General features: G+C 39.8%; 1 protein-coding gene across 1 annotated transcript in view; it reads right to left on the bottom strand.

Moving 5' to 3' along the window:
- PCCA (propionyl-CoA carboxylase subunit alpha) overlaps window positions 1-14,293 on the bottom strand; it is a 1,052,859-nt gene that overhangs the window by 130,079 nt on the left and 908,487 nt on the right. Inside the window, exon 21 of the mRNA XM_077482961.1 lies at window positions 3,181-3,234. Within this exon, the coding sequence (XP_077339087.1) occupies window positions 3,181-3,234 (54 nt within the window). The remainder of the gene's footprint in view (window positions 1-3,180; window positions 3,235-14,293) is intronic.

Here is a 14,293-nt window from a genome sequence, read left to right as displayed (position 1 = left end):
TAGGAAGTGAGAGAAAACCTCCCAATGGGAACAGGGATAGCTATAAAAACCTAAAAGGTTTTAGGGCCTCCCCCAAAACTGTAGTAAGAATTTTTTTTACTTACTGTAATTTTCATTGAGGGACACAGAAATGACTGATCCAGAAGTGTCCACAGCGAGGGGGAGTGAAGTGCGAAGTGTCAACAAATTAGTGCAACTAGCCAAAGTGTCCCTGACCACTAGCTACATCAATCCCAGCTTCACCAATGAAGCCAGCAAAGGTGTACCCGATTGCTAGTGACACTAGGCATGCTGTCACCAGACCAGTGCAGCAAACCATTGCCCCCGATTGCCATAATACCCATGTCAGCTATGACGAACCATTGTATACCAGCAAGTGTTCCTGATCACAGTCACATCAGTGTAGGGGTCATCCACCCAGTGTAAACCAGCAACACTTTTCCTGATCAGTGTGTTAGTGATGCAAAAACAGTGTTCCTAATCACTACAACACCAGTTCTAGGACCATCAGACCAGTACAACCAACAACAATATTCCTGATTAACACCATACCAGTCAGTGTCACCAGACCAGCATAAGCCAGTGTAAGCTAGTCCCAGTGTCCTGATTGCCATCACACCAATGTCATTAAAGTTAGCAATACTATTCTGACTGTTAGCCACATCAGTGTCAATCGGGAGCACCGATCTCACATCCGCCGCTTCCAGCGGCTAGGGAGGGACTGGAATGACGCCGTAAGCGGCGGATGTGAGATCGGTTCTCCCGAATGAGCGGGAGCACCGGTAAGAGTGGCGTAAGCGGCGTCATTCCAGTCTAATTGTAAATACGGAATCAATGTCATGACGCCACTTCCCGTTTACTCGGCTGCCAATGGCGCCGGATTTAAAAAAATATACAGTATAACAATCGCCGTTTTATTCTCTAGAGTCTCTGCTAAAAAATATATATATATAATGTTTGGGGGTTCTAAGTAATTTTCTAGCAAAAAATATGGATTTTAGCTTGTAAACACCAAAAGTCAAAAATAGGCTTAGTCATGAAAGGGATAATTATTGAAACCCCAGATATTTGCTTCAAAAGGATACAGAAACATGATTTGCACGTAAAGTAATGAAAGGGAAACAAACCAGTACCTTTCAATGAGTTTTTTTTCAATGTGAACAATATACTGCATAATGCACAAATGAAAAAAAAAAAATGGCTGCGCAGTATTTAGCAGGTAAACACTGCCCATACATGCAATTCATCTCTATATATACATATGTAGTCACTTTATTTTAATTTGAATGTGTTTATATTATATACTTAATTGTTTTATTGATTTCTGCCTTTGGGGGGAAAATGAAAATGAAAATTCAAAAAAAATAAAAAAAACACCTCTAGCTCACATGCACCTGCAAAAATGTTTATTTTTTTAGGGCACTTTTATAGCGGGATCACAATCGAATATCTCCTAGGCTGAGTGCTGGACTTATTGAACTGCCGGTCAGTGGCATCAGCATTCCCATCTGTCAGCATATGCACAGCCATCCATATCTACTGCCATTTATAAAGGGGCCCTAAAGTTGACAGGAGTTTTTGCAGCACTATTTTAAAACAGCAGTAAATGTATAAAGTAACTTTACAAGTCTGCATAAATTCCTAATGTCATAATATTAAGGCCCCTTTCACACTACCGCAACTTCAAAGTCACACGTTTTTGCCACAATTTCAGGGAGATTTGTTGTTCATGGACCTCAACTCGCATCAAAGTTGTATCAAAGTAGTGCAGGGCCTATTTTGAAGTCCTACTAATACGAACGGTTGTCATTGGAAATCATGGGGAACGACTTTTCATATGACTATGCAGTCCCAAGTCCCAGGACAAGTCATACAAGTGGGCTTTAGCAATAGTATATATATATATTTTCTTTTTTTTTACCAGAAAGCTGTACTTTTATTATATAGTAAGTTTATTATATGATAGTCTTCCAATCAAGTAACTTTGTGTAGGATATATTTATGTCAAGCTTTTCCAAGGTCTCCTCTCCCTAAGTGATCAAACTGCAACATTGTAATTTTAGTACCAACTCAAACTGAAGTATTTTGTGAAAACAGCTTAGAACAGTACTGGACTTACATATCAGAATGACCTCTGAGCCAGCATCTCACTTCAGATGAAAAAAATATATTTGAGGAGAGGTTCACTTTAAGATAAATGATCAAGACTAGCTATAGACATGAGATGACTGTGGTCTAATCTAGCAATTTTGTGACTGGACAACAATACCTTCTCCAGGGCAGCAGCAGACACCCACTAACCAAACTTTGCTTGATCATTGTTCTTTTCCCCAAAACAATCTGGTTCAATTGTTGCCTTCATATGATTTCCCCCTCCAAGTGATCTCAAATGCTTGGGGTAATTGGAGCATGTTTAGAGAACAGCCAACTAAGAGACATAGCTAGAGAGAGTGAAGGCATGACTACCCAATAGACTTTCTTGTATATAACGATACACCTAAATAACCATATGAGAGTAGAAGCCCATTTAGGAGGCCACCTGAACCTCACCTGCATCAGAATACACTCACTGCTTTGCTATGTACAGTGCAAAGAAAGAACTCTATTTTTATGTACTGTGCTTATCAAAACAGCCAAATGTTTGTGCAAACCGAAGGACTGGCACATATTTGATTTATTAATCTGCAGTGAGCCAAAGGTTTTCTGCAGATAGTTTTCAAGCAAACTCTTAAGAGCCTACATACTGAAACCCCAAGGATAAAAAAAAGCCATTTTTCTCTAAGGGTGTCAAGTCTTATCCAACAATTTGAAAATAAAGGTGATCATCTTTTAGTTCTTAAAACTGTGCAACATGAATATAAATTGAGATCTTGGCTTATGGCGCTCTGGGTGTGTGGACCAGATAAATTCACAATTATACAAACAATTTTTGGAAAATAATTTCTGATGTTGATCAATCTCATATTGGTTAGTTGCCGAAAAAAATGCAGAACAAGTAAGGTATGCGTTTAACAAAAATTCAAATGAGTCACTGCTGCATAATTAGTTCAAGGGATAATTTAGCCAGGTGTAACTACCCAGAAACACAGTTATACTGCTATTTGGCAACTATAAATTAACCAAGAGACCACACACACCTAAGTATGCATGGTTGTATTTCCAGCAAAATTATTTACTCACCACTGTGCCCAGGAACTGAATGCCAAAATTTCCAGCTGCATCACGGTTAAGGCACTGAATGAAGAGAAAGAGGGAGAATCAGAAAGGAATGTGAAATATTAAGGAGTCATTAAACTCGCATCAGTAAAAACTATCAATGAATGCCATATTGCATGCTGTTCATACTCACTCAGTGACTATGGGATTCATTTTCTGTGAATGAAAAACCCTGGTTGATCCTGCTATTCTCTGTCTCCCCCCTCTGTCCATGTTCCCACTGTTTTGGGGAATTTGCAGAAAACTAGTAGCTAGTGCACTTGCTCAGTTTTCAGTGCATTGTCTACCCTGAGCAATTCCTCCCCATCACATCTGAGCAGCTCATGTGACTATAGAATCATACATGTGCACATATACACATGATAAATGACATTCCACTCCCTCCCTCCTCCATGTCCACTAACCAACTAAACACAATGGGAGGTTAGTCTAAGACACAGGCTGGAGTGGTGTGTGACAGCCTATGACTGGCAGAAATCTGCACAAATCATGTTATTGCCAAAATATAATACAATATTTGATTCACAAATATATTTGTATGACAATTTAAAAAAAGTTTATTGATGTTAATTATTTATTTTTACTCTGTATCCCAAAGGCAGTTTTTTTTATAGTTTTAAAAATGTGACCAGCAACAGAGGACTAGAATCTCCTCCTGCTGCCACAATTTCCCTATAGACAGACTGGGAAAGAGCTGGGTCATGTGACAGCACAAGGACAAAATCCTAAATTACTTTCTCCACTCTTCAGTACAATACATTATAATTTCATATCTATATGTCAATGAAAATTTTATGCATGTGTTATAATTCCTTTAGGCCTGTTGCACAGGGGTGGAAAAATGCAGCATTTGTAGCCATGAAGCACTTTTTCTTTTTCCTTACAATCTGAACACAGGTGTATTGATGTCTATGGGACAATGCCATAACGTAGTGATGCATTCAGAGCCATAAAAAAAAAAATTAAAAAAATGTATGTTAAAGTGCAGTAATGTAATGTATGTACGTATACGAAAGCATATACAAGTAAATTGCAACACTGGAAGGAAGAAGAACTTGTATGTACGCACATATATGCAATGTTTGTATGCAGTAAATTTTTATGTCGATGTGCAAGAGGTCTTAAACACAAGTAACTGCATCCTTTTGCAGTTTAGAAAAAAAATTCAGGCTAATTAAAACACAATTAAGTAAGCAGTGTCTATAAGGCCTGTCTAACAAAAAAAAACAAGTGTGCGGAGGTTTTAGCATTAGCACAAAAGTCACAAATAATTCCATTGCAAATGTTTTTAAAGCAGAATTAAACCAAAAATGTTATTATTTGTAGCCTCCCAATCATTAGGTGTGGTGGCTAAGTTAATTTTCTTATTTTAGTTTTTCTTTCCCCTCCGTTTTCACCTGGTAATCTGACCAGTATCACACCTCCTGTATGTGAGCATTTTCACAATGGACAAAGAAGCAAAAAGGGACAGCAGCATTGTTAATCTGCACTGAGGGGAGTGTTAGATGTACTAGTATATTTAGATACACTAACAAATTGAAGTTAAACTCCAGATAACACTTTATAAGCCGTTACAGCAAACTATTTTTTGTTTCAATGCTGTTAAATTGAATGCAATTAGAATGTTATTGCATGGATTTGTCGAATATAAGCAGTACTGGCTGCAACGTATTCCAAGAACATTTGATCCTAAGAGAAAACAGCCTAGGAAAAGTCTATCATGAGAGAAAATAGCCCAAGAACACCTGAGAGAAGAAAATATCTTAATAGGGATTTTCACCCTGGAAAATACGCTTCCTCCTCTCTACCCCTGCTCTTCTTCATACATCTCTTTTTGGTTTATAATTTTCAGTCCCGCTCCACATCATCCTTTTCACATAGGTGAATGACCTGCAGAGCTCCTGATGCCTCCTGGGATATGCATGTCACATATCCCAGGAGGCATAGTCTTCCATTCATTAAAGGTGGAGGGGGTGGGCTTAGCGACACATCATCAGGAGGCATTTGCCTGAACCTGGAAGAGATGGCAGAATCCTGATGACATCACACAAGAACATGGCAGTGCAGTCCGGGAGCAGAAGAGAATTAGATCTCAGCAGGACAACACTGAATCTGCTGGGTGAGTAAACAAATTGTGCACAATTCAGCATCAGTTAGGTGAGGATCTAATAAATAGATAAATGGGGGGAGGGTGAAGAGCCTCTTAAAGGGTTTGTAAGGTACATTTTTTTTTTTTTTTTTTAAACAAACATGTTATACTTACCTCCACTGTGCAGCTCGTTTTGCACATAGTGGCCCTGAACCTGCTCTTCTGGGTTCCTCGGCGGCTGTCTCGGCTTCCTCCCGCAAGTACTTCTCACGTTCTTGCGAGCTCCCTCGCATGGTGAGAAACACTTGCGGGCGCGTTACCCTTGATACAGCCGGCAGCTATAGCCGCTCACTGTATCACTCGGCTTGCCCCCGGCGCACCGCATCATTGAACGTAGTTGACAGCAGCGCGAGCCAATGGCTGCGCTGCTTTCAATCCATCCACTATAGCCAATCAGCGGCCAGGCTGAGTGGCGAAGAGGACATCGGGGGCAAGCGCGGGACTTTCAAGGGGTCAGGTAAGTAAAACGTGGGGGCTGGGGGTGCAGACACTGTCAGATGTTTTTTTACCTTAATGCATAGAATGCATTAAGGTGAAAAAATATTTACCTTTACAACCCCTTTAAAGAACATTAAATTTTGCCCCTTTCGCACAACAGCAACAGCTTTATACGCTGTTCAAAAAATACTCTAAAAACCAAAGAATGACCTCGGGGTAATTCATACAGAATTAATGTATTTTTTTTTTTATATAGATACCTATATTTTTAAAATACAATATGTGTTGTGTTTTGGTAAAATTTCGCGTTAAGCCTGGTACACACGAACAAAATGACAGATCGCCATACTAACACACATGAGGTTAGTGTGTTAATCTCCCTAGCTGAGCTTCTTGTTCTGAAAGGGGGACTGCTCCCTGCCAGAACACACAGATTAGGCCCCTTTCACACTAGGATACTTCGCAGGCACTACAGCGCTAAAAGTAGCACCTGCAAAGCGCCCTGAAACAGCCGCTGCTGTGTCTCCGGTGTGAAAGCCCTGAGGTCTTTTACACTGGAGCAGTGCGCTAGCAGGACGGTATACACTGCTCCTTCCCGTTGAAATCAATGGGGCAGTGTGGCTATATCGCCGGCAAAGCGCTGCTGCAGCAGCGCTTTGTGGTGGTTTTAACCCTTTCTCGGCCGCTAGCTTTTACCGCTGATGCTGCTCTCGCCCCAGTGTGAAAGGGGCCTTAGCGCTCATAGCCTTTGTCTGCGAGTTGTGATTGGTTGCTGGTTTTCCAGGATTCCCCTTCTAACGACTGGCTTTTGTCAGAAAGACAGAAGTACACACTGACTGAATGTCGGCCGGTTCCTTTTAAACTGGCTGATATTTTGCTCGGGTGTACCCAGTCTTAGCACAAATGGCTAACACCATTTTTAACCACTGGGCACTTAAACACCCTTAATAACCAGACCAATTTTCAGCTTTCGGTGCTCTCACATTTTGAATGACAATTACTCAGTCATGCAACACTGGACCCATATGACATTTTTGTCCCTTTTTTCACACAAATGGAGCTTTCTTTTGGTGGTATTTAATCACCACTCGTTTTTTTTTTTTTTTGTGCTATAAAAGAAAAAAGACCGAAAATGCTGTAAAAAAATGAATTTTTCTTAGTTTGTTATAAAATTTAGCAGATTAGTAATTTTTTCTTCATAAATTTTGGCCAAAATTTATACTACTACATATCTTTGGTAAAAATAAGTACAAATTGGTGGATATTATTTGGTCTTTGTGAAAGTTATAGAGTCCACAAGCTATGGTGCCAATATCTGAAAATTGATCACACCTGAAGTACTGATGGCCTATTTCAATTCTTGAGACCCTAACATGCCAGAAAAGTACAAATACCCCCAAATGACCCCTTTTTGGAAAGAAGACATTTCAAGGTATTTAGTAAGAGGCATGATGAGTTTTTTGAAGTTGTAATTTTTTCCCCAAATTCTTTGCAAAAGCAAGATTTTTTTTACTTTTTTTTTTTCACAAAATTGTCATATTATTAGTTTATTTCTCACACACAGCATATGCATACCACAAATTACACCCCAAAACACATTCTGCTATTACTCCAGAGTATGGCGATACCACGTGTGAGACTTTTACACAGTGTGGCCACATACAGAGGCCCAACATGCAGGGAGCGCCATCAGGCGTTCTGGAGCACCCAGGACAATTCTGACATTTCTCTCCTACATGTAAAAATCATAATTTATTTGCTAGAAAATTACATAGAATCCCAAAACATTATATATGTTTTTTTAGCAAACACCCTGGAGAATACAATGGTGGTCGTTGCAACTTTTTATCTCGCACGGTATTTGCGCAGCAATTTTTCGAATGATTTTTTTGGGAAAAAAAATGTTTTGTACTTAAAAAAACAAAACAAAAAAACACAGTAAAGTTAGCCCAATTTTTGCATAATGTGAAAGATGAAGTTACGCTGAGTAAATAGATACCCAACATGTCACTCTTCAAAATTGCACACGCTCGTGGAATGGCGCCAAACGTCGCTACTTAAAAATCCCCATAGGCGATGCTTTAAATTTTTTTTACTGGTTATATATTTTGAGTTACAGAGGAGGTCTAGGGCTAGAATTATTGCTCTCACTCTAACGTTCGCAGCGTTACCTCACATGTGTGGTTTGAACACAGTTTTCATATGTGGGCGGGACTTACGTATGCGTTCGCTTCTGCATGCGAGCACATGGGGGACAGGGGCGCTTTAAAAAAATTTTTTTTTTATTGTTCATTTTACTTTATTTTAGTTTGGCATTTTTCTTCCCCAAAAATACATTTTTTGATCACTTTTATTCCTATTACAAGGAATGTAAACATCCCTTGTAATAGGAATATGGCATGACAGGTCCTCTTTACAGTGAGATATGGGGTTAATAAGACCCCACATCTCACCTCTAGGCTGGGAAGCCTGAAATAAAAAAAGATTCTGGCTTTGATCGTATTGGTGAGTCGGTAGAAGCACCGGAGGGCGGTGGGAGGGGGGGGTGTCTATGGCTGGGTATTGCAGGGTATCACCGACTATGGCTGGGTATTGCAGGGTATCTCCGAGTATGGCTGGGTATCTCCAAGTATGGCAATTTATGCCAGGGTATTGCAGAGTATTGGCGGGTATTGCAGAGTATTGGCGGGTAGTGCAGAGTATTGGCGGGTAGTGCAGAGTATTGGCGGGTAGTGCAGAGTATTGGCGGGTGTTGCACAGTATTTGCGGGTGTTGCACAGTATTTGCGGGTGTTGCACAGTATTTGCGGGTGTTGCAGAGTATTTGCGGGTATTGCAGAGTATTTGCGGGTATTGCAGGGTATTTGCGGGTATTGCAGAGTATTTGTGGGTATTGCAGAGTATTTGCTGGTACTGCAGAGTATTGGCAGGGAATTGAGGGGTTACATTTCGGTGAGCAGCGATGTGGGCACTGCAGATGCAGCCCACAGCGCTGCTGACACCGATCTCTTCCCCCTCCGCTGTACCGATCGGTACAGAGAGGGGGAGGGAGGAACCGGCGTCATAACATGACGCCGGTTTGTTTACAAGTGATCACTCCGCCATTTGATGGAGCGATCACATGGTAAACGGCCGCGATGAGCGGCCGTTTACCGTGATGCGCCGGGTCCTGTAGACCCAGGGGGTGCGCGAGAGTGGTATTCTGGGAGGACGTCATATGACGGCCTCCCAGAGTTAAACAACCGCCCTGTAGCCGTCATTCGGCTATGGGCCGGTTGTTAAGTGGTTAAATGACTATACCTTTGTCACACTTTTTTTTTAAATATATAAAAAGTACAGACAGAATGACACGAAAAGTAAAGTGTAAACTAAAATGTTATACATTGTGATACCACAACATTTTGGTATCTATAAAGCAATACAGACCAATTACAGTGAAATGAATGAGTAATAAATGTACTCCGCAAAATTACTAAAGCTATATATCACATTACATGAATTTAATTATTTATTAGTCAAATCTCTAAACCACTATCATAAAAAGTATGGACTAAAATGTGCCAACAGTAGACATATTTCAGCAATGATGATTAATGATATGGAAAATATTGCAAATGAAAAAGGTAGTAAAAAAGTCCCAACATTAACTTTTATTAAAGGAAATGAGAGCTTGTACTTTTCCCACAACTCATAATAAATAGAGCCAACTGCTTTTGGAAACTGCAAAGGTGAACAAAGCTACAAGTGCCGACAATGAGCGAAGTGAGTGCCAAAACAAACAAGGACTTGGTGCATGATAAGCTGTCAGTACGTGTCCAGATGAAAAAGAAAACAAGGGACCTTTTATCATTTTATTAGCACTCCACCCTAATTAGTGGACTTTTGACTATTGTGTTACACTGCGTCCAAAAGTAAGAGAGGTGACCAGTGTCACTTGAGGATGTCATTCATTGAACCTTTTTCTTTCAACTATGGCATGCAGTGACAAACAGAAATACTAATTCAATGAATGCGTGACCTAATCATGAAGAGTAAGCAAGTATAATAAGGCAGGTTAGCCCTGTATGTTTCAGCTGACAAAGTCAGGACAGTGGAGTGAGCGAGAGGCAAAGCAACAGAGGGCCATGGCCTATTCTATATAGAGGGCATTCATTCAGACATAAGAAAGTCTACCTCTAAACAAGAGCTACAGAAAACAAGGTGGTCTTAACTGTCTCTGCACAGACTAGATAATTGGAACACCTTTTAACTATGCATCTGAAAGGACTGATCTCTGCGCTACCACTAAAGAAAGGCTCAGAAATATAACACGCAGACTTGGTGCAGCTGCTGGTGAATAGAACAACTATGTTTCATTCAGGGATATATATAAATCCTACATTTCTACTCGTAAACTGACAGTGACACTGAGAAGGACAGAAAGACAAAACAATCAAAAAGAATGGGGAGGAAAATGAACTAGAGAAATAAATATGTAAAAACATGTGCCCACACTTATTCATAGGTATAATGTAATCAACAGATAACATACTAGCAGGACAAGAATTATTTTTCAATATCTAAAGTATAATTTAATGTATGTTTAGGCATTGCGGAACAACTGTCACCCAAAACAACATCCTGCACAAATCACATAAATGTAGTATATGTCTGTACATTTTCGCATTCATTTAGTAGGAATTAAGATACTGAAGTATGAGACAGTAAACAAAACCAATAGGTGCCATTTAAAGAATAAGCCAAGTGTTGAAAACATTATAAACAGATAGGATGTTTAAAATACCCTATTTTATTTTGGTATGATATCCCAAAAATGTCACTCAGGTGATTATCCATACAAATGTTAGGGCTGTGAGTGCATATTTAGACTGATAGAAATTAACCACTCCTGAACAAGTGTAACCTTTTACTGGTTCTCGGCTAATTATTATAATTTGCAATTTCTCCTACATATGCAGGGTTTCAGAGCAACTCCCCATAACTCAGCTGCCTTGCCACAGAAAATTAGTTCCACCTAGTTGGGTATCAATGACTTATTCACTACGAGCTCTAGGACTCAGTACAATCTGCTGAGCACTGAGGTCTGAAATGGGTGACTACCTTCATCAGACTTCAAACATAAATGAGTTTGCTGGCAATAAAAACACAGAAGGGACATAATTATTGCGAGAGAAACGTACTAGAGCAACAGATCATTTGAAGACTTTTCTATAGGCTGATAATAATGGACTAGGCCAAACTATGACCAGCTGTGTCCAGGTGGATTACAAATGCAAAATGAAAGAAACAAGCATATTAAAATATATTATCCTTCTGACAGATTTATATAACACAACGGTATTCAAATACATTGGCTGTACAGCATGTTGCTGAAAAAATACTCTTCTTTTGAAATTAAGTGGGTGCCAGACATAGTAAAAAACAAAACAAAAACAAATTTAGTTGATTGTGAATGTACATTTGACTGTTGTCTAATAATCAACCATCTTAACTGAATGATGAACCACTGTGACATGTTGCTGCTTTTAATAGTGAAATAAACATTGGTTCAAGGGCAATTCGTTTAGGGGCAACTCTAACATTATTGTGGCTAAAGTACATTGGTAAGAGCAGGAAGCTGATGACAAAGTCAAAAGCAAGGAAAATGCAACTAAGAATGAATGCTTTCAGGTACATTCGGGAAGAATGCACCCAAGTTTGAATAATTTGTTCATAATTTGTAACTTATAGATAAGTTAATAAGGTTATAATACTAGTGGTAAAGTGCTGCCCTAATGAACATACAAATAAATGGTCTCAATAATCTTTGTGGATCCTTCAATGGCAACAACACTTAAAAAAACTATGAAAACTACTACTTGAGTGTCCCTTTAAACAATGTAAATATAATGATTAAAAAGCAATAAACCACCAGTGTGAGAACAGTGTCCATGAGTAAAGAGTGTTGCGGAAATAAGCCGGTGTCAGGTGAAATGGTCCAGAAATAATTCTGAGAAAATTCATAGGTACTGTGCAGGCCCGCAAACATCTCCAGTGTCCCTCCACCTTCACTTATATGCATTCATTTCAACTCAGGACCTAATACAGGTCACCATGCGCCTTTCCCGTTAAGGGGTATATAAATCCTCTAGTGGATGGCTGGATCCCCCGTTGGTGCAGCAATCTGTAGTAATAATAAATCCTGACAGGTGCTTGCAATGATAATCCTGGGCAGTAATGCTCATAAAGGAATGAAAAAATAATTCCCTTTGAGAAAGTCACGTGGCATGTGACAAAGCGCGTCAGGGTGGGGCGCATTACAAGACAGACTTCACCCTGTGTGTTTGTTACTACCAACAAAATAGCCAAGTGATCCTTGAGGGGATTACACACGCTTAAATGTGCCATGCCTGTGATCTGAGTGCACCAGGATTCAGCGTACCAACAAATGTGTTTTATGACTTTTTAAAAAGATTCAACACTAGGTTAGTCCTTTCCATTCCATTCTGAGAATTACTGTGCACGTTTCTTGGATGGTTTATTCAGAATGGCGTTTCCCTAGTTATGTAGCTTATACAGTGTTTTATAGTAGTTCAGTAAAAACAATGTTTTACAACTCGGAAATTGGGGCGATGGTATAAAATTATGGCTGCTCTAAAGTCATACAGCTGGGTGTGATGTTGCCAAAGAGATAACATATACATGGGGGATGTTGCATCATGCACAGATATTGCACTTTATTTTAATGATTTAATTAATTTAATTATTACAAAAAAATATTAAGAGTATCCCGATTTTATTACTTATTTGTTAGAAAAAAAACATCTGTTTTATAAAGAAAATTCTCTTTGCATTGTTATACAATTGATATGTATAGTTTTGTGAAATTTCCATTTGCTTTACTTTTTTGTAAAATATGGTTAAGGGATGTGGGCTTGAGCTCAGCATTTTATTTTCCAAACGATTCATTCTCATGCACAGATAATGGAGCATAGGCATTTGGAGTGCAACATACTGTATATGCTCTAGCAGTATAGCTATGTTAGCAAAAGACTCACCAAAGATGGCTGTATAAGTAGAGTAGCCATAGTGTTATATTGTCTCTCTCCATAATTTTTAAGCCTTATCTTCATCATGTAACCCATGCTAACAGCATATATATATATATATATATATATATAGACAAAATGTTGCCATGGTTTGAAAGACATTTGTTAAAGGCCATGTATAGACAATAATGCTGTATGTTTGTTGCAGGGTTGCCCACACCTGAATTTTGCTAAACGCACTCTGCTTGTGTACCAACAAAGCCACCATATTTCACTACATACTAGTTGCCACCAACTGCCCATACAACAGGGATATCTCCCACAAATGATCATCTTTGTATTGCATGCATGAATAATAATAATAAAGAGACCTTGCGCCCCTCCATCTCTCATTTGAGGATGCTCCCCAGATGCTCAATAGGGTTTAGGTCTGGAGACATGCTTGGCCAGTCCATTACCTTTACTCTCAGCTTCTTTAGCAAAGCAGTGGTCATCTTGGAGGTGTGTTTGGGGCTGTTATGTTGGAATACAACCCTGCGGCCCAGTCTCCGAAGGGAGGAGATCATGCTCTGCCTCAGTATGTCACAGTACATGTTGGCATTCATGGTTCCCTCAATGGATTGTAGCTCCCCAGTGCTGGCAGCACTTATGCAGCCCCAGACCATGACACTCCCACCACCATGCTTGACTGTAGGCACACTTGTCTTTGTACTCCTCACCTGGTTGCCATCATGCACGCTTGACACCATCTGAACCATATAAGTCTATTTTGGTCTCATCAGACCACAGGACATGGTTCCAGTAATCCATGTCCTTAGTCTGCTTGTATTCAGCAAACTGTTTGTGGGCTTTCTTGTGCCTCATCTTTAGAAGAGACTTTCTTCTAGGATGAAAGCCAATTTAATGCAGTGTGCGGCGTATGGTCTGAGCACTGACAGGCTGAATCCTTCAACCTCTGCACCAATGCTGACAGCACTCATACATCTATTTCCCAAAGACAACCCCTGGATATGACGCCAAGCACGTGCATTCAACTTCTTTGGTCAACCATGGCAAGGCCTGTTCTGAGTGGAACCTGTCCTGTTAAACCGCTGTATGGTCTTGGCCACCATGCTGCAGATCAGTTTCAGGATCTCGGCAATCTTCTTATAGCCTAGGCCATCTTTATGTAGAGTAACAATTCTTTTTTTTTCAGATCCTCAGAGAGTTCTTTGCTATGAGGTGCCATGTTGAACTTCCATTGACCAGTATGAGAGAGAGCGATAACACCAAATTTAACACACCTGCTACCTTGTAACACTAATGAGTCACATGACACCAGGGAGGGAAAATGGCTAATTGGGCCCAATTTGGACATTTTCACTTAGGGGTGTACTCACTTTTGTTGCCAGCAGTTTAGACATTAATGGCTTTGTGCCGAGTTATTTTGAGGGGACAGCAAATTGACACTGTTATACAAGCTG

The sequence above is a fragment of the Lithobates pipiens genome, unplaced genomic scaffold (assembly GCF_037356315.1).
Source record: "Lithobates pipiens isolate NorthernLeopardFrog02 unplaced genomic scaffold, aLitPip1_a1.2 Scaffold_16, whole genome shotgun sequence".
In the NCBI taxonomy this organism is placed as follows: Eukaryota; Metazoa; Chordata; class Amphibia; order Anura; family Ranidae; genus Lithobates; species Lithobates pipiens.
Note: the sequence above shows the minus strand (reverse complement) of the source record. Positions and strands in the feature narration are given on the sequence as shown.